The sequence below is a fragment of the Acartia tonsa genome, chromosome 9 (genome assembly GCF_053477335.1).
Source record: "Acartia tonsa isolate MP-2025a chromosome 9, ASM5347733v1, whole genome shotgun sequence".
Classification (NCBI taxonomy): Eukaryota; Metazoa; Arthropoda; class Copepoda; order Calanoida; family Acartiidae; genus Acartia; species Acartia tonsa.
The window spans coordinates 10,727,380-10,747,224 of NC_137268.1; the positions used below are offsets into that span (position 1 = coordinate 10,727,380).

At 31.7% G+C, this 19,845-nt stretch overlaps 1 protein-coding gene and 1 long non-coding RNA gene across 2 annotated transcripts in view; one reads left to right on the forward strand and one right to left on the reverse strand.

Annotated features, from left to right (window-relative positions):
- LOC145328196 (cell adhesion molecule Dscam1-like) overlaps nt 1-19,845 on the reverse strand; it is a 162,536-nt gene that overhangs the window by 41,574 nt on the left and 101,117 nt on the right. The window contains exons 15-20 of the mRNA XM_080171789.1: nt 19,664-19,839; nt 19,155-19,237; nt 18,667-18,746; nt 18,163-18,306; nt 17,771-17,900; nt 16-134 (exon numbers count right to left, since the gene is read on the reverse strand). Coding sequence (XP_080027915.1) covers nt 16-134; nt 17,771-17,900; nt 18,163-18,306; nt 18,667-18,746; nt 19,155-19,237; nt 19,664-19,839 — 732 coding nt within the window. The remainder of the gene's footprint in view (nt 1-15; nt 135-17,770; nt 17,901-18,162; nt 18,307-18,666; nt 18,747-19,154; nt 19,238-19,663; nt 19,840-19,845) is intronic.
- Nucleotides 8,101-8,686, forward strand: LOC145328195 (uncharacterized). The gene is made up of 3 exons (XR_013882390.1): nt 8,101-8,211; nt 8,397-8,449; nt 8,616-8,686. It is a non-coding gene; the product is annotated as an uncharacterized LOC145328195 (long non-coding RNA).

A 19,845-nucleotide genomic window follows, 5' to 3' on the forward strand; every position in this document is an offset into this window, starting at 1 on the left:
GAGATAAAATCTTACTTTGTGCTGCCCATATTATTATTAGCTCTGCAAACAAACTCTCCATAATGTGCCTCGGTCACAAGACCAATCTGTAGAAAAGACTCGTATTCGTTCTCTCCACGTTCGACTGGTGGCTCCTAGAAAAAATATAAATCTTAGATTCTTCAAATTACAATTTTCTATTCTTAATTGACGTCATGAAATTTTCGAGTATCCACAGAAAATATTATCTTCTAAAGAAAGTAAAGAATGAAGCTGTTCAAAATAAGCATTTTTTTTTTAAATATGTTGAAAATCTCCTAAATATTTGAGGAAAAAATCATCTAATTATGTTGTAAAATTCATTAGGAAGATTGCGAAACCATGAAACTTGAAGTTAAATTTAAAAAAGATTGAAGTTAAAAATGTATTGTGATTATATTTTTCAAAATACAGATATATAATATTCACTTTTGCATCTTTCTGCGAATATTAAAATAAAGAATTATAATTTATAATATTAAAGCCTGTTTTGTTAGCCCGGGCCTTATTATTTTGATAGTAAGTGGAAAATTGTCTGTAATGCGATGCTATAAATAATTGTTTAGTATGGCTGAGAACCGGTTTTAATCTATATGAATTAAGCGAAGCCATACTGGAAAACTCATTTATTATATTGATAATTGGAGTATAAAATGAAATAATTAAAATAAATACACACAATTATATGATGATCAGTTAGAAATAATAATATTTGCGGTTACATTTATACAGTTTTAATTGTCAAGGATAAATCAATCTTAGCTCATTATAATAATTCATATTCTGCCTTTGGTTACTAGTTAATATAAAATCACATCTATTTAATTTTCTCACAATTAAGAAAAATACCTATATTAAGGGGGGGACCTTCTAAATTAAATGACCCGACCAAAAACAGAACTTTAACAAGACAATGTAGCTGCGATTAAAAAAAAAAATACATCAAAAAGACACAAATTAACCTAAATACTTAACAAGCACTAGATTGATTGATTGATTGGCTGACAATAAAAATATAAATTATGATTGTCCATAATTTACAAAATTAATTAGATAATTTATCTATAAATGTCAAAAATAGTAATTGCAGCAAGAACGACCAAAATCCATGTAAAAAAGTATCAGGATGTTTGTCTGTATCGCTAACCGCTGGACCGATTGGGTTCTTCTTTACAGTGAAACTCCTTATAGGTCCTGGGAAGGATTTTACCTATTTTGGGGTAGGTTACTATTCCAAAATAAATCCCCCCTGGAAAAAAAAATACTCCATTAACACTTATAGTAATGGGTTGTTGACCCATTCGACCCCCCCCCCCCCCCAATTTCTTTAGTTTGTAGGTATAAATTTGCAAATTGTAAAAAAGTTTCACTGTCGCAATTAATAAAGAAAACAATAAATAAAAGAGAACCCGGTATTAGTGTCTTAGAAATTATCTTAGTGACGTAACTAAAAACGAGGGATTAGAGGGGAGGTGGGAAAGGTAACCCCTAAAAAAGAGATGGATAATAGAGGTGATTGATAATTGATAATTGATTAAGAAAATGTAGGAAATAATTTATACTCTCTGTACTTTCTACCATAGATTAATCAATTTGTATTTTCTAGACAAGGATGACAACATCCATAAAAACGAAGCACAAAAATCAGAAGGTAGAACAAACGCACAATAGCTAGAGTGTCAGAACTTAATAAGCAGAATATTAATTTTGAAGTCTAAATGAAATTGCACATAAATTTGTTTCAAAATTGCGTAAATATAGCATACAGTAAAAGGACATACTTCCGTGCAAAATTTGAAATCAATAGTATAATTCTAATATGTCTAATAAATGTTGTCAAAAAAAGGTTGAAAAAAGTCCGCATATTTGATTAAATTTTTCTTAAAATCCGCATATTATGTTGATATAAACTATAATATATTATCACTAGCAGTAACATCACTAGAAGCTTTTAGGGTGGTAAGGGGGAAAGTTCATTCTTCCAATTTTCAATTTAAGTTTTAAAACAAAGAAGTAAAATTGCGGAGATGGTACTTTTTTTCTAGGTGTTATTTTTTTTGGAGAGTGGGAGAGCCCTCTTCCTAAATAGTTATAAACTACTCTATACCTATAATAAGCTTCACTGTAAAGAAGAACCCTTTAGGTTCAGCGGTTAACAAGATCCGTTGCTACAGTCAAAAAAAGCTTAGCTTACTAATTTATATAATAGGATATAATAAAGTAACAGGATGTCTGTTTGTCTGTCTCTTTGTTTGTTTGTTTGTCTTTTTCTTTTAAAATCTAGAAAAATTGGTTTATTAAATTGGACTCTCTCCTCCTCAAGTGCCCCAAGAGGCCTCTAAGGCGTAGCCGCTAGTAATAGGATACAGTAACAAAATGCTAATCCTTATATCAAAGTAAAAGAATGTTTGTGTGTATGTGTCTATTTATATGGAAGGATCTTCCTAACTAATGTGATGTATAGTCCCTTTCTTCCTGACTTGAGAGCAATGTATGTATTTTGTATATTAGCTTTTAGTTCTTGTGTCAACCGTTTCGGAGCAAGACATTGCTCTGCAACACGACACGAACACAAAAGTGAATAGTTGTCTTAATATTAATATTATTATTGTATGTTAATCTTGTCTTGAATTAATACACTTTATAAGAATATTTAGCTGTTTGTTCTTGCTATTACTACACGTCATTTTGGCGCAGTAGTGTAGTACGAATCTATAGCTCAGATTTTCTTTTAATTGTATTATTTCTTTTCTTTTTAGTTTGTTCAGGTATTTTTTGTGTTGGAACGATGGGATTGACCATTGAAGAGTGGAGGAAGTTGTCTCAGGATGAGAAGGATTTGCATTTGATTAATGAGATCCATGCTCTTGGGACTAGAATTGATAATGTGGCGGCGGAGCTGGGTGGGCGTATAGCGCCACTGGAGACGAAAATTCAAGAGTTGACTGATAATGTTGATACTAATGTTGCTGCGGTTACTGGACTGGCTACTCGGATGGACGATTTAGAAGATCGTCTTAATAAGGTGGTTGAGCCTAGTGTTGATAATGATATCAAGACTGAGAATGTGACCGTTGTGGATGAGTTTATGACTGGCCAGCAGCGAATTCTTGAAAAGATTGCCCAGCAGAATAGTTTGAATGACCAGCAGAATGGTCCGAATACCCAGCAGAATGGGTCGAATAACCAGCAGAATACCCAGCAGAATGGGTCGAATAACCAGCAGAATGGTTTAAATAACTCTATGCCGTGGCAGAGGACGGCTGGAGGATCTGGAGGATCAGAGGAGAAGCCTAAATTGTTTGGATTAGCTAACAGTATGGACGATTTCGAAGCTCGAACTGCTAATGAAAAATTTTGTTTTCTTGAACAAGAAAGTTTGGTGGTGTTGCCAACACTTTCTATGGACGATTTCAAAGCTCCAATTGCTAATGAAAAATTTTGTTTCCTTGAAAGAGAAAGTTTGGTGGTGTTGCCAACACTTTCTATGGTCAATTTCAAAGCTCCAATTGCTAATGAAAAATTTTGTTTCATTGAACAAAAAAGTTTGGTGGTGTTGCCAAACAGGTTAGGGGGGGGAGAGTGTATAGGTGGAGAGGACCAGGTAACAGTCAAGGAGATGGTGAACCAGGTCGAACCTCTGGAGGAGGAGAGACATGTGATGCTGGACCAGGTCGAATTCCTGGACCAGTTATGCTTGAAGAATGGAGAGATGGTGAACCAGGTCGAACCCCTGGTGAAGGAGAGATATGTGATGGTTAAGAACACCATGTCATCATCCTGTCCATTGAAGGACACCACGACACCATCCTGTCTAGTGAAGGTGGAGGACACCAACATAATGTCCAGGGAAAGATATGTGCCGCCCTGGACATGTACTATGTTGGTGGAGGACACCATGAAAGGGGAGAAGGTGCCGCCCTGGACATTGCAGGACAACATGTGGGTGGAGGACACCAACATAATGTCCAGGGAAAGATATGTGCCGCCCTGGACATGTACTATGTTGGTGGAGGACACCATGAAAGGGGAGAAGGTGCCGCCCTGGACATTGCAGGACAACATGTGGGTGGAGGACACCAACATAGTGTCCAGGGAAAGATATGTGCCGTCCTGGACATGTACTATGTTGGTGGAGGACACCATGAAAGGGGAAAAGGTGCCGCCCTGGACATGTATCAGCAGGGAGAGAAGGATAGACATGTGTTGTTAAAAAATTATCCTTTTATAGTTTGTTTTTACAGGGAGACAGTTGAGTATTGTTAAAAACAGGGAGACAGTTGAGTATTGTTAAAAATTGTTAAAAATGTATTCTCTCTATCCTTTTATAGTTTGTTTCTACAGGGAGACAGTTGAGTATTGTTAAAAATTGTTAAAAATGTATTCTCTCTACAGTTTATTCCTTTCTACAATTTGCAGGGAAGCAAGGATTACATGTATTTCTTTCTATAGCTTATTCAGGACAGACGTGTATTGATTAAACGAGTATTTCTTTCTACAATTTGCAGGGAAGAAGGATTTTCTCTACAGTTTTGGATTATATCAACAGGATATACATGTACTACGGCCTACGGCGATTTGACGGCGGTGTGGCGGCGATTGATTTTTGTAGTTTTGCAATTAAGATATCTATAATTGAATAAGTTTTGTATCTGATAGATTTGACGGCTTATAAAAATGTATAGAAGTTGTGCTTCTGGAAGTATTTTTTATTTAGGAAATAAAACTCGCAGATGTTATGTTGACATACAAATCATAGATTATTTGTGGAGCAACTTTTTCTAGAATGAACGAAAATTTATCTGCTATTGTTATATCCATGTATATTACTGATCTTACTCGATTTTTTGGGAATGAACGTCAATTTATTTGCCATTGTCGTATCCATTGCTAATCAATGTAGATCTCTGATATTATTTGAATTAGTGGGATAAATGTTAATTTATCTGCCATTGTTGTGTCCATGCATAAGGTTAGAAGTTATAACATGTATCATTTGAAAGTGCTGACATTGTTTAAATAATAAGGAGAGAAACGAAGCAACTCTATAAAGTTGTGATGGAAAATAATTTGATTTATGGTAATTATTTGAATTCTGGAAATATAACATTTTGTTAATTATTGAATACGAGTTTATGAGATTATGTTATTATGAAAATCAAAATATATGCATTTATTGGATATATTTATTTTTGTTTCAGACTATTGTGGTGTCTAACAGAGATAAGAATAATAAAAAAAAAAATTGAAGATGGATTAATTTCAACGAAAATAGGAATACAATTTTGTAAAATTGTTAATGGAAGAAAATTGATTTTATTAAATGTTAATATCGTGATTTTATGAAAATTGGATAAAAATTTGAAATTAGATACTTTAAAAGGTATTAGAATTTTGATGAAAGGCTGTAAATTGTTTTAAAAGTTGAGTCAGTTATTATGATTCTAAGTATTTAATTTTAAAACAATTATATTGCGGATTATGTATAAATAAGAGTAAAGCTACTCTTAAGTTTATATGTAGAGAGTGAGAGAGAGATATGTGTGTAGAATTGGATTGTACAATGGACATATTATATGTGGATTAATTATGATATGTGTGCAGAATTGAAATGTATAATGGACATATTATATATATATGAATGAATTATCGGAAATATTTGTATAGTAGGAAATGAATGGATTGTACAATGGACATATTATATGTGGATTAATTATGATATGTGTGCAGAATTGAAATGTATAATGGACATATTATATATATATGAATGAATAATCGGAAATATTTGTATAGTAGGAAATGAATGTTATTGGAAATATTTGTATGGAGAGAAGAGAAAACTTGTTGATGTGTGTACAATGGATATATTATTTATGGATGTTTGTTGAAAATGAATCGGAAATATTTGTATATTAGGAAATGAATGTTATTGGAAATATTTGTATGGAGAGAAGAGAAAACTTGTTGATGTGTGTACAATGGATATATTATTTATGGATGTTTGTTGAAAATAAAACTTTGTGCAAGTTTTGACAATAGATCTATTATATATAGGATTGTGTAGGGAAGAGATGTCTATTGTGTATATCTATATCCAATGATGGGTGATGCAATATAGATTAATACTAAATGTGTTGATTAGACTTGGTGGTTAAATGTTGCAAGTTTAGTTTGACTTATATATGACTTCTATTGTAATTGAAACGTTTTCGAATATGATGTATGAACCAAGGATATTAATATTCATAAAAATGGAGCATTAACACTCGTATAGTAAATGTTGATATATGATTTATATGATATATGATTTTTATGGTAATGAGGATATGATGTATAAAAACAAAGATGACAGCATCCGTAAAAACGAAGCAATGGAATGGCAGGACAAATGGACATCAACACTTGTGTAGTGTCAAAATTAAATAATTAGAATATACGCGTATAAGATTCAATGCAAAAATTGTAAGCAAATTTGTTTGTAATAAACAAGGAAGACAACATTAATAAAAGCGAAGTATTGAATGGTAGGACAAACGAACATCAACACTTGCATAGTGTCAGAACTGAATAATCTTTGTAAAAAACAAGGAAGACAACATTAACAAAAGCGAAGCATTGAATGGTAGGACAAACGAACATCAACACTTGTATAGTGTCAAAACTGAAAAAATAAGTGCATAAGAGTCGATGTAAAATTGTAAGTAAATGTGTTAAAAAAGAACTGATTGATACAGATTGATGTTTTACTTACATTTTATGAACTTGCTTATAGAGTGGCTTCGCTTATAAACCGCTTAACACGTAGCACATCTACTTGTTGTTGATAGGTTTGAATCTCGGTCTGACACTGAGTCATAACTAACAAAGTTAAAAATGGTTCCTACTGCTACTATGTGAGATGTGTGACGTTAAAGTTAGAGTGGGGAAATGTTTTCTTGAAAAAGGTTGTGCATCTCAGAGTGTTGGTTGTCTGAAGGGTGATTGGATGCTTGACACTGTAATCATAAAGTATTGTACTTTGTTGTTCCAGGAATCAATATACATCAAATCAATCGGATAATTAGATCATATGAAATTATTGACACCGCAATCATAAAGTATTGTGCTTTATTGTCCCAGGAATCAATATACATCGAATCAATCGGATAATTAGATCATATAAAATTATTGGATAATTAGATATTTTAACTGCTTCGATTATAATGTTGAATTTTGTTGTTCCCGGAATTAGTATACAATCGGATAATTAGATCATATAGAAATTTGTGGTCAAATCAACATGTTTACAAATGGAAGTACGGACGTCATAGAAATGATTATAGTGTTGCTACGTTTTTTAAATTGTACCTACCTGCTGCAGAAATCACCATGAAAAGTTCGAAATACAAAAAGTAGATAGATGTAAAGTATGGATGGGCGGACCAAATCTAATTATAGAAAAAACAAATATATCAATAACACAGGGTGGTGAATCAAAATGGTCGTATGGATGGGCGGACCAAACCTAATTATAGGAGAAGAATTATATAAATAACACAGGGTGGTGAATCAAATTGCACTCAAACTTGAAATTGAAACATTATGTGTTGCTCAATTTTGGATGAATCAAATTAACGTGAATAGATGTGGGCGGATTTCAATCTATTTAAAAACTTGGAATATAATGAACGTATTGCGAAAGTTTTGGTGGATCAGAATAAAATGGAAGAATATTGAGGGGCGGATTGAGATCTACTAAAACTTGGAATTATAATGGATGTGTTAAGTTTTTGTTTAAGCTTAAATTTTATTAAGGACACTCGATATAGAATAGTATATATTGCGATTTAGTGATGTTGATTCAGCAAAATTATTTATGAAGCTTAGAATTTCATGAAGCAAAATTGTTATAATGCATTAGATATTTGTGTGGAGCTGTCTCTCTTCATGGAGAAGGGGGGTGGGCAATAATTTGGCAAGGAAAGTTTGCACTGGCTCTCGGAGTTGGTATGCGCAAGATGGGGTGGTGCAGAGAGGTAGCTGCAATGATGAGCAGGAGTTGGGCGTTGTATGCACAAAAGTTGAGCTGCGCAAGAAAGTGCTCTCAGGTATAGAGAAAAATAGTTAGTTGTGCTTCAACTTTCAAGATTCTAATACATAAAAATAGTTGTGGATGATATAAGTTATTATTCAGATATTTCATTGAATAATTAGGTAAATTTTTTATTGTATTAGACTAATAAATTGTATTAAGAATTATTTTTATGTTGCTCGATTATTGACAAACATTTGATTAATATTATATTTCTTAATACATTTTTAAGAAGACATGTTGAAATTTTATTTGTTAAGTGATAACATTTAAGTATGGCATCTAAAATAATTGTATTATGTTTTAGATTGGTCGAAAAGAGGAGTAGTTGTGGTGGTTGAGATACAGTATTACCTGTTGGTGAGTTTTAGTTTGTTAAGATTTTAATGATGTTCAATATTGATATACATTTGATTAATGTTATATATACTAATACATGTTAAAGAAATTATTTTATTTTGTTGAGTGAAAATAAAATATGTATTAAATAAGTTTTGGCATCTAAAATGATTGTATTTTGTTTTAGATCGGCCGCAAGAGAAGTAGTTGGTGGTGACTGAAATTTAGTTTTGAATTTGGCCATTGTTTTGTGTTGACATTGATATTATTTGAGAGTGGAGGCTGGTACATGATACACTTTGATCTGACCGATTATATGTTGAATTAAATGTTGGTGGAGAGAGAGAGTGGAGGCACATGATACACTTTGCTCTGACCGATTATATGTTGAATTTTATTAAAGGAGCGTTATTTATGATTGTTTAGTGATTGGGTCAGTAATATTGTGAAACATGCTATTGCTGCTGGAGAATCTGTTTATAGATTAGATGTGAAGTCTGTTGAAGTTCAGAATGCTAAACAGGAAGCTAAACAGGAAGCTAAACAGGATTGTTTAGTGATTGGGTCAGTAATATTGTGAAACATGCTATTGCTGCTGGAGAATCTGTTTATAGATTAGATGTGAAGTCTGTTGAAGTTCAGAATGCTAAACAGGAAGCTAAACAGGAGGCTAAACAGGATGCTAAAACTGCTCTCAATAATGCGGTCAAGAAGCTTGGAGTATCACCAGGAAGGTAGATATCAAGTTCAAGGTTCCTGTATTCTGTCTATTGTGCAACAAAATATGTTTCCTCATGATGTACTAGAGCTGATGATGTTACAGATTAAATACTTGCAAACAATGATTGATGAAGCTATCTTTGAGCTTGAATATGATATCTTGCAAACAATGATTGATGAAGCTATTTTTGAGCTTGAATATGATATCTCTATAAATGGGAAGACTATTACTGATCTTGGCAAGAAGAGTCTTAAATCAACCAGTAGTGGCAAATCATATGCAACTAATGATAGTACTGGTGATAGTGATGATCATAATCCTACTGAAGCAAGTCAATCTGTTGGTACTGGTGATAGTGATAATCATAATCCTACTGAAGCAAGTCAATCTGTTGATATTGTTGTTGCAACCCTTTCTCAACCTGTTATAAGTACTCCAATCAACAGTCCAACTGCTGCCAAGGAGAAGAAAAGTAATTTAGATTTATAGATTGCTAGATTTATAATAACTGTTGAAAAGTTTTGAAGACTTGGAGGTGTTAAATTTAAGCATTTAAGCAACAGTTGTGGATAATAAGACGTCGGAGAGTAGTTTTGAAGCTTAATTTGAAAATTGAGGATTCGTATGTCAAGGATAATGAAATAACATTGAGTTAAATGAAATATGTTGATATTGTAACATTTTGAACAGATGTGCACAGTGTGCCAGATTAACGTAAATAAATGCACAGTGAGTCAGGTAGATACAAAGAGTTAAACGAATTATGTTGATATTTATTTTGAACAGATGTGCACAGTGTGTCAGGATGAAGCAAATAAATGCACAGTGAGTCAGGTAGTTACAAAGAGATGTATTTACAGTTGTCAAAATGAGAAGTATTTAGTTGATAGATAATGATATACAGAGATATACACCATGGGCTAGAAGCTATTGTGAAGTTGTGCAGAATTTTAAAATAGCATGCATTGTATCTTAAATATATTTATGACTGATAAAACGGATATTTGTAAGTTGTTAATACAGTGGGCAGTCAAAGTATAATGCTGGTTAGTGAAATTTTAGCTGTTCTAAAGAAGGCGGGGCTTAAAGTTGATGTGGCTGTTGTAGATTTGACTGCCAGGTTGGATATCTTACTTGTCAATAGCTGGTGTGTTTGTCGATAGTTAGTATTGAAAAACGAAATGGATCAGATTTCGAATCAATCTATGGCGAAGGTTTTGGTTGCTTTTGTTCGACTGCAGTTTTCTCTGTGTTTGTTGTTTCTGTTCATTGTTTTCAACGTTATCATTGGTTGGAGTGTCGACAGAGACATCATTGTTATAACGAAAATCATGAATGACATGTCAATTTTTGGAATCTAACAGAGATGTTAATAGCAGTTATTGTGGTTGTCATTATTAGGCTTAAGTCATGCCTGACTATGCGATAGATATAATCTCCTGGATGATAAATGTGAACAGCAGTTCTGATTTTTGATCTGAGACCTCAAACATTTGGCAGGTTTGGTTACTAGAATGGTTGAGTTAGATGCTCGGTTGGCTAACCTGCAGGATCAGCAACGTATTTTGAATCAGGAAAGGGTGAATTTTGGGAAGTAGTTAGAGTCGATGCTAGAAAGGATTTGATCCCAATTTTTTTGAAGAGATTGGAGGCTTCTTGTGGTGGAGGTGAATGGCTGTTGTGTTGTTTGAGAAAATCACAGTTGCTAAGTGGAAACCAGTTTATAACTAAGTTTATAACTAAGCTAAGGTCAACTGGTATAGTTATATCGTCTGTGGTGTTGTAGCATTGGTATGGTTATGTCATTTGTGAGATGTTGATGGATTGATGGATAATGATGGATTGATGGATATGAATGATACTACTATTATCAAGAAAAATCTGGCAAAAGAAAATGAATATTATGATCAAGAATAATTATAGTTTTACTGTGTATTAATTCATATTTTATTTTATTTTTATGTATTAATGTTTAAGTATTTGTTGAGGCAGTAGTAGTCTCGAAAGGTTTAATATTAATGCTTTTATAACAATGCATCTCTAATGACATGTTTTTAAATCAATGCATTCTGATGGTTATATGTTAATCAGTGTTTTTATGCATTTTTAATAACTATGTTAATCAATGCATTTCCAATGTTTATGTGTTAATCAATGCATTATATGTTAATCAATGCATTTTTCAATGATTATATGTTAATCAATGTTTTTTTAAAAAAATAAAAAAAAAGAGAAAAAAAAACACATAAAAAAAAAAGGAACATATAAAAAACATAAAAGAGTTCTAAGGAACCAAAACAAAAAGAAAAAAAAAAAATGTATATGAAATGTTTAAAGATCTGGAAATAAAATAAAAAAAAAAAAAAAAATTATGGCAGGTGCTACTTATAATATATATGATAATTAACATGTAATAAACATATTGTTATATTCAATCTGAAATATTACAGTTTTGAAATCCATGTTCCTGTTAAAGCCAGGGAGAAATGTGATGTATAGTCCCTTTCTTCCTGACTTGAGAGCAATGTATGTATTTTGTATATTAGCTTTTAGTTCTTGTGTCAACCGTTTCGGAGCAAGACATTGCTCTGCAACACGACACGAACACAAAAGTGAATAGTTGTCTTAATATTAATATTATTATTGTATGTTAATCTTGTCTTGAATTAATACACTTTATAAGAATATTTAGCTGTTTGTTCTTGCTATTACTACACGTCACTAATATGCTTCTCCTTTGCAGGGACATAGGTCATAGGTCATGGGAAGGTTTTTAACTATTTTAGGATAGGGTACCTGCACCCTCACGCGCTTAGAAAAAAAACCACCAACATTTTTTAAACTTTTTTCTTTTAAAACTAAATTGTCCTTTTAAGTATATCTGTCAGACAGACAGACAATAAATATATGGAGCAGATCTGTATAAATATAAGGTATCTTGACTAAAACTTACAGCTGGCTATCTAAAAAAGCAGTCGTGAAAATAACATTTCTCCAACAATAAGGTTTTTTAAGCATGACCGACAGTCAGACAGACAAAATAATGTATAGAGTAGATGCAGGGGGGGGGGGAAGGGGTGATTACTTGAGGGCACCCTCAAATTTTGGAAGTCGTTAAGTAGATGCACATATATCTTGGGTATAGTCCCTTTCATGACAATGCCTCTTAAGGGATGTTTCTTGGTATTTTCACAGTAGATTTTATCCTATTTCTAGCCACTGCGGGGGGGGGGGGGCTCTATCCATGCGGGGCCATTTTCCTAACCCTGCAGGGCAATCACCTAACCTAACCTAAAATAATCCATCAAAAGCTACTGTAAAAAAAAATACATTAAAACACCTCTTAAAAGACCTTTTCACTTAAAATTTCAGTTGTCTTTCTTCAATAGCAGCCAAAAAACACACAAAGCATGTTTTAAATGGACGTACTGACTTTCTGTTAACAATGATAGAGTTGCTTTCTAAATTATACCTAACTGTCATAGGAATCATCATGAAGAGTTTGAAATTGATAGGATAATTCTAACATGTCTTGTTTAATAATCTAAAATCAATTAATAATTTTATCTAATTTCAATTTCAATTTATCTATGAAATAAATGTAAAGCTGTACAGGTTAAGGCTACTATCTGACTCAATACATTTCTTTTTCTCCTCTTTTTAGCAACCGAATGAAAGTAATTCTTTTCAATTCCAGATAATTATAAGAATTGGTAACATTTGCTTAGATATTTATTTTATAAAAACATAGCAAAAAAAATAATAACCGTATTATAATACAGGTATTAAATATTTATATACAAACAATAAAATTGAATATGAATAAAAATTAAGGATAGATCAATCAAATAATAATTATGTACAGTGTCAAAGGACTAAACAATCTTGTGAGAGGTAATATAACTTATGCATTTTAAAAAGATATTTGTTAAATAGACTGATTATTTAAAGACATATTTGTTAAATATGTTGCTCTACTGGATATCATTACCCTTGTTAGAATGTACCATTCATAAAGAAGGTTATTTTTTAATGGCAAAACTGTTTAAGCTAGCTTTTTTAACAATTACGTTCAAATTCCGTTAAATTTATTGATATAAATAATCTAATAATTGATTGTTTTGTTTTTATTCGTAATTGTCTTTTTTATATATACATTATTATGCTGAATTAAAAATTTCTGATAAACATCTCATTATATTTAAAGAAAAATTAGCTGTCTCTAAATTTAATATAGAAATAAAATTATTATGGAAAATCAATTGATTTTTCATGGTAACATGTATAAGTTATAAAATACAGACGAATTTATAGATGTAATCTTGAAAAGATAGCTTTAATTTAAAATGATAAATATGCGTTATTTTTACCAAAAACTAGACAAAACCCTTTTTTGTTGTTGTTGATAGCAATATCTTATTTCTTTACTCTCGTTTATATATAGTTTTAACCTAATATCTTTTGATTTAATTGTTATTGGTTTGAAATTTTGACTAAAAAGCTGGCTTAAAAAATAGCTCATATGTGATAAAATATATAGCATTTTGCGCTAACTTATGAGGTGTTTATACAATAAGTATAATTATAAAAGCAAATATTTGAAAATTATTTAAAATCATTCAATGTTTAATGTAAGATTAAGCCAATTATTAATCACGAAATTACATATAGGTTTTTTATTATTTTGCTAAATAATCTATAAAATATTTACACATTGTAAGTCAACTCTTGAGTTATGTAAGAAGTACAATATCAGCTGATAGATCTTATTTCAATTTTGAAAGATAATTTTATAAAAAAAAAATAAAAAAAAGTTGATTTTGTTTTTTAAAAGTGAGCAAAAATAATGTAGAATTTTTAGAAATATTTTTAATATTTTTTAAAAGCACAAAAAATCTTGATTTCAGGCCTATATTAACAATTCTTAAAAATCCTAGTAGTATCGACACATCCTATTTTATTTACGTCACTAAGATAATTTCTAAGACACTAATACCGGGTTCTTACATACCATTAAATTAATTGAAATTTATACTGGCCTGCCAGTTGTAATTTAGTTTGGGTATCGGTCTATGATTGTTCATTAGTATTGTATGACGTAATTTCTTATAGGCACTTTAAAGAGCTTTAGAAATGAAAGTCAATTATATTTTCTGCCCATTACCCCATTCTTTTATTTTAATTATTTGGTTCACTACTTGCGGACAAAATTGTCCTTGTTGGTTTAAAGTAAGAAAGTTCTTAAATTCGGTCCAGGTCTTTATAGTAGAACAATGACTTATAGATCTATTAAAATTCTAAAAGAGAAAAAAAGAAAATACATTTTATAATCAATTAGAAAACAATTTTTAAGCAATTTTAAAAATGAACATAATACAGGTAATACTTTAATTTTCAACTTGAATTGATCATTCTAACCGAACTAACTCAATTATTGGCCAAGCCTCTGAGAGAAAATGTTTTTTTTTTCTTTGCACAGCAAAATTAATTTTCTCTTAATTGCAGGGACCAAGGAATGGTAAATAGGAGCATAAATACAAAATATCATAGGGAAAATAGTTTTATCGCGAAAATTATTCTCTGTGCTATAGGCTTCCTCATGGTTAGATTAATAGCTTTTTATAACTTTTAACGATAAATGGATAACATTTAAGGACCTCCAGATCTTATATTAATGAATGTATCGCTAAACTAAACCTTGCTTAATGATGTCTATGGTATTTGGTCAAATGTTCTTCAGACAACTAATCCTTTGATTGAACGAACTTTGTCTTGAAGTCCTAACAGTGAATGGTAATGAGTTGCGCCTGTTTTGCGCCAAGGCATTCCATCTACTATAACTATTTATATCGCGCTTCTGGCATAGCAGCAGCCGGAACCATTTTTAACGTCTTTAGTAATGACGCAGTGTCAGATTGTTATTTAAACCTGTTACTTTCCCGACAACGAGCGGATGCGCCACAGTCGCGGGTTGAACGTTTCACAATGCCTTTACTCTTAGTTAATTGTAATTACTCTATTTTGAGGGAAACAAGCCAGCCAAAATAACTAATTTTCCCATTTCAGTCATTTTTTTTAATAACCCCCTGCTTTTACTTTTAAAGGGTTCGAGTCTCTGATGCTATATCAAGCACATGACAATATAATTAAGAGAAATTCAATAATTCTGAACTTAAGACAAAGGTAGTGCAATTAAAGGTTTGTTTGCCTATGATTGGTGTTAATATCAACATCAATAAAGACAATAAAAAGATACTTAATTTTGATTGATTAGAAAATTTTTTATTTGGCGGTTGAAAGAATCATGCCCAAAACAACCCATACAAGATACTGTTGTAGAGAAGTGCAATACTAAGAATAGAGGCCAATAGGTCAACGCTTACCACAAGGGATACAGGGATACCACAATCTTCTCATCTATTCTTATTATTTATTGTTTGTTAGTTCATGATTTTTGGGGAATATATATAGAAATGTGCAAAGATTAATTTAAATGCCATTGTCCTCTCATTACCAGAGTTACAATAAAATTAACTCTTTGTTGATAAATTAAAGTTAATTTGAAACTTTTCTTTAAAATTTGAAATGAAATTTGAATCAATTAAAGCTGTATATAGGTATACCTATCTGCTATCACATAAGATAGATGTTTCAACCTTGCTCTTAACCATGTAGATACAACTATCTTTTTCCCTTTTTAAAAGCATTAAAAACCAATTCATAATAATGAAAGAATTACCATAAATCCTTTTCTTTAAGGGTTATTTTTGCTACTATATCAATCAATAAGAATGGCATATAAAAGATTCCCCCCTTTTTACAAGATTAAATTTAATAGCAAACAAAGCATAAATTTAACAAGATATTCCCTTATTGTTAAGCAGATTTGTATTTATAAAGACAGGGACTAGGCAATGGAAGAAAAATATTTTTGGCTTTATTAAAAAAATGTATTCAATTCTTCCTTAAGGCATTAATATACTCCATTTTGAATAATTGGAAGAAAAAAAGGATTTTTTTTTTCGAAAGCAAAAACCCTTTCTGGGTATGTATGTTTAGTACTAACTGCTGAGTAAACAAAGATAAAAAATAACTCAGCGTTTCCAAAATGTACAAATTAAAATATCAAGCATAATTAAAAATAAAATTATATTGAAAAATGGAGATTTGACTAAATACCTTTTGGTAAATAATTATTTTTGATTATGTACAATAATGCAAAATAAAGTTTGCTAATATTTTTAGTTTCAGTAGTATTGCATAAACACTTATTATTTTTAAGTTGTAGTTTGATATACCAAAGGCGTTTGACTCTATCTTTAATTATATAATATTAAAACAGCGATAGTTGTATTTTAACAATATACTTATAAAATAAATATAAAAAACAAGGACAATCATACACAAAAGTAGCGGAGCAATAGCATACTAGTTTTCAGTAGTATATAGTAAATATTATGCCTTTTTGTAATTCCTAAAGCAGACCAAACTGAAGTTGTTTAAATTAATTTCAAATCCTCCTATTCTAAGTCAACACGGAAGGCAACTATTGAGGGTCATTGGCCAGTTGATAGCATACCAATGAGTGTTACAATGAATCAAGGATTTGCAATATAGGAGTTTGGAAATTAAATATCTTACTTTCACATGTTAAATGTTTGTTAAAATGATTATAAATAAATTTACGAGAACAAGAACAATAAGACATTAAATTCTAATACAGCAATGTTTGTTTCACATTTACTTTACGCAAATGTTTAAACTGCAATGTGTAATTTTATAGCAAGTTTACTATCCTGTCAGTAACAATATCAGTGTGTTTCAGTCTGTCTGTACCAAGGAATCTCGATAACCGCTGAACCAATATGGTTCCCCTTTACAGCATAGCTTCTTAAAGGTCCTGGAAATTTGTATAACTATTTTTGGGGAGGGTACCACAACCGTCCCAAGAGAAATGAACCACTCAAAATTTTCTTAAAATTTTTCTTTTTAAAACTCAGGTGCTTCTAAAGGCCTTTTGATTTTTTACTTGATGAGGAAATGTAACTCAATGATTAGTCAAATAGTTCTAAAAATCATAAAATAAAGGAATATAAAATGTTATGTTGATCTTAATCTTCAACCTTTACTAAATATTCCTAACAGCTGTAAACTAGGATAGGCTTAGTCTTCAAGTGCCTAACTTTCCCACATAACATCAGGTATATAGGGGCGATTCAATTATGATAAATTTCTTAACTCTTTTTGCTTATTTTATTGCATGATTATGATGGCTATTAATGTTTCGATGAAAAAAAAAGAACAGCAATTTAAGATCCAGTAAGTAAATAAGATACTTTTAGGCAACATATAATAATAACATATCTTTATGTATTAGATGGCTTGAGGATTAATAATAAATTCTGAATCTATCGATGTTGTCGGTGAATAACTGATATTAACTATTCAACTGGTAGCTTTTTTTATTAAAGGTTTTTAAAAATTAAATAATAAAATAAAAGAAGTAACATTTTTTTGGAGCACTCAGACCTATAATAATAATAACGAATACAGAGTAGCTTCGCTACTTATTAAAATAACATTAATTTAATCATAAAATCTTTTTAATTTAAATGTCCTACCTCATATAATCCCATCCTGTTGGAAGCGCTGTTATCCATCCAGTCCCACTGGAAGTTTGGTGCAGGGAAGGCACGCATCTTGCACGGGATTCGAACATGTTCCCCGGGGTCGGCGGCCACTTTGTTATACCTGCAACAAAAATGAGGTTGATCTAAACATTTTTAAAGTCATTATGTGTGTCCATCTGTCTTAAGTTAGAATTATAGACTGGTAGCTAGGTGAGCACCCTTCTGGGAGCTAAGTGAAGCTTTTCTATAATAGAGAATTCAATCAGTTCGGTGGTTCAGCAAGATCTTAATAGATAGACAAACAAAATTTTTACTACTTTTATTATAGGATTTCTTCATGGTTAATTGTCTTTCTGTCTGTCGGTTGTTTAATTAGCCCTTACCTATGAGTGACCAGTGGTCTATGTTCAACTTGAAGCACGACAGCTGACTGAGCCCTGCCGACATTATTTTCAAACTGACACATGTACTCCCCGGCGTCCCTTGCCATTATCTCGTTGCGCGGCTCTCGCTCGCTCCCTGCAAACCTAATATAACAAAGAAAGTTAGTTTCATCTACACATTTTACCTTTAAATACCAAAATTTCAAACTTTTCTACCAATTATAAAAAGTTTTTTTTTTATCAGAAAAAAATAGTGATTTGAATATTATACTTGAAGTAAAGAAATATTTGCCCCCTATTTTACCTTATCCAATAAAAGTATAAGTATAGATTTATAACCCAGACAACAACCTGAATCCAGTGTTGGGAACCTTTTTCGTCTGCTAGTGAATTGTTTTCTGCTCTTTTGCAACTTGGCTGGGTTAATATTTCCGACGTTATTGGTAGTTGTTTAAAGACCCAATTGAAAGGTAGGTATTGTTAATAAATCCTAAAATTACATACCTTATAGTTGAAATAACATTGATAGTAGTCTGTGGATGGGACATTTGGGCGTTCACTGTTATTGAGTAGAAACTCTTGTCCTATTATCATATAAAACTATAGATCTAGATTTCTCGGACAGCAGTAGGAAACATTTTTTAAGTAATTAGATAATAAAGTTATTGAATAGAAACTCTTGTCCTATTATCATATAAAACTATAGATCTAGATTTCTCGGACAGCAGTAGGAAACATTTTTAAAGTAATTAGATAATAAATATGACAAGGTTTTGCTGTGATTTGAGCTTCTTTCTACCCCACCCCCTATTTTAAATAAATTTACTTCAAAAATAAGGGTGGGAGTTTCAGTGCTCGATATGCACTTTGAGTGAAAGAATCGAAAAATGTAATATTCACACAAACAAGCTGGACTCTATTACGGTTTACCATTTTTGCTAAAGCATTAATTTGAATTTTTTTTGATTTTTATAATCTATTGTTTTAAATGCCTTTTGATCAATGGGAACTCCGTCCTTAAACCATGTTACTTCTGGTTGAGGCTTGCCTATACCACTACAAGACATCACAAGACCTAAACAAATATTTAATATTGAGATTAAAAATAGATGGTCGAATATTTTTTTACATTAATATGTCATAATAAAATACTATATTCTGTCTCAATGATAATTATTTTTGACTGACAGAAAGTCTGTATGTAGAAAGATTAAAATCAATGTCTTTAGCTAGCATTTATAGGCCATATTATATAAAAGTAATAGGAAGTGTGTCTGTAGCTTTAGATGTAGCTAATCGTTGGACCAACATGGCTCTTCTTTAAAGGGATTCTTTTTATAGACCCAGAGAAGGTTTATATTTTGGGGTAGGGTACATACACCCTCCCAAAGGAAATTTCCCAATGGTAATAAAACCATCCATAAAAAAGTACTAGCCTCTAGTGGCGTAGCCTCTATCAGAAGAAACAATAACGAAAATTATGGGGAAACTGTACATATACCTGTATCGCCAGACTTCCTGAGGACCCGTTCCTGGAGGCCAGAAACAATCCTGGGCTCCTGTTCCACCTTGACGGTCATGCTTGTGGCCTCTCCCTCCCCCAGCATATTTCTGGCCTGACACAGGTAGATTCCTTCACTGTCCAGCCGCACGGGTTCTATCAAAAGGACGGGTTCCCTAAAG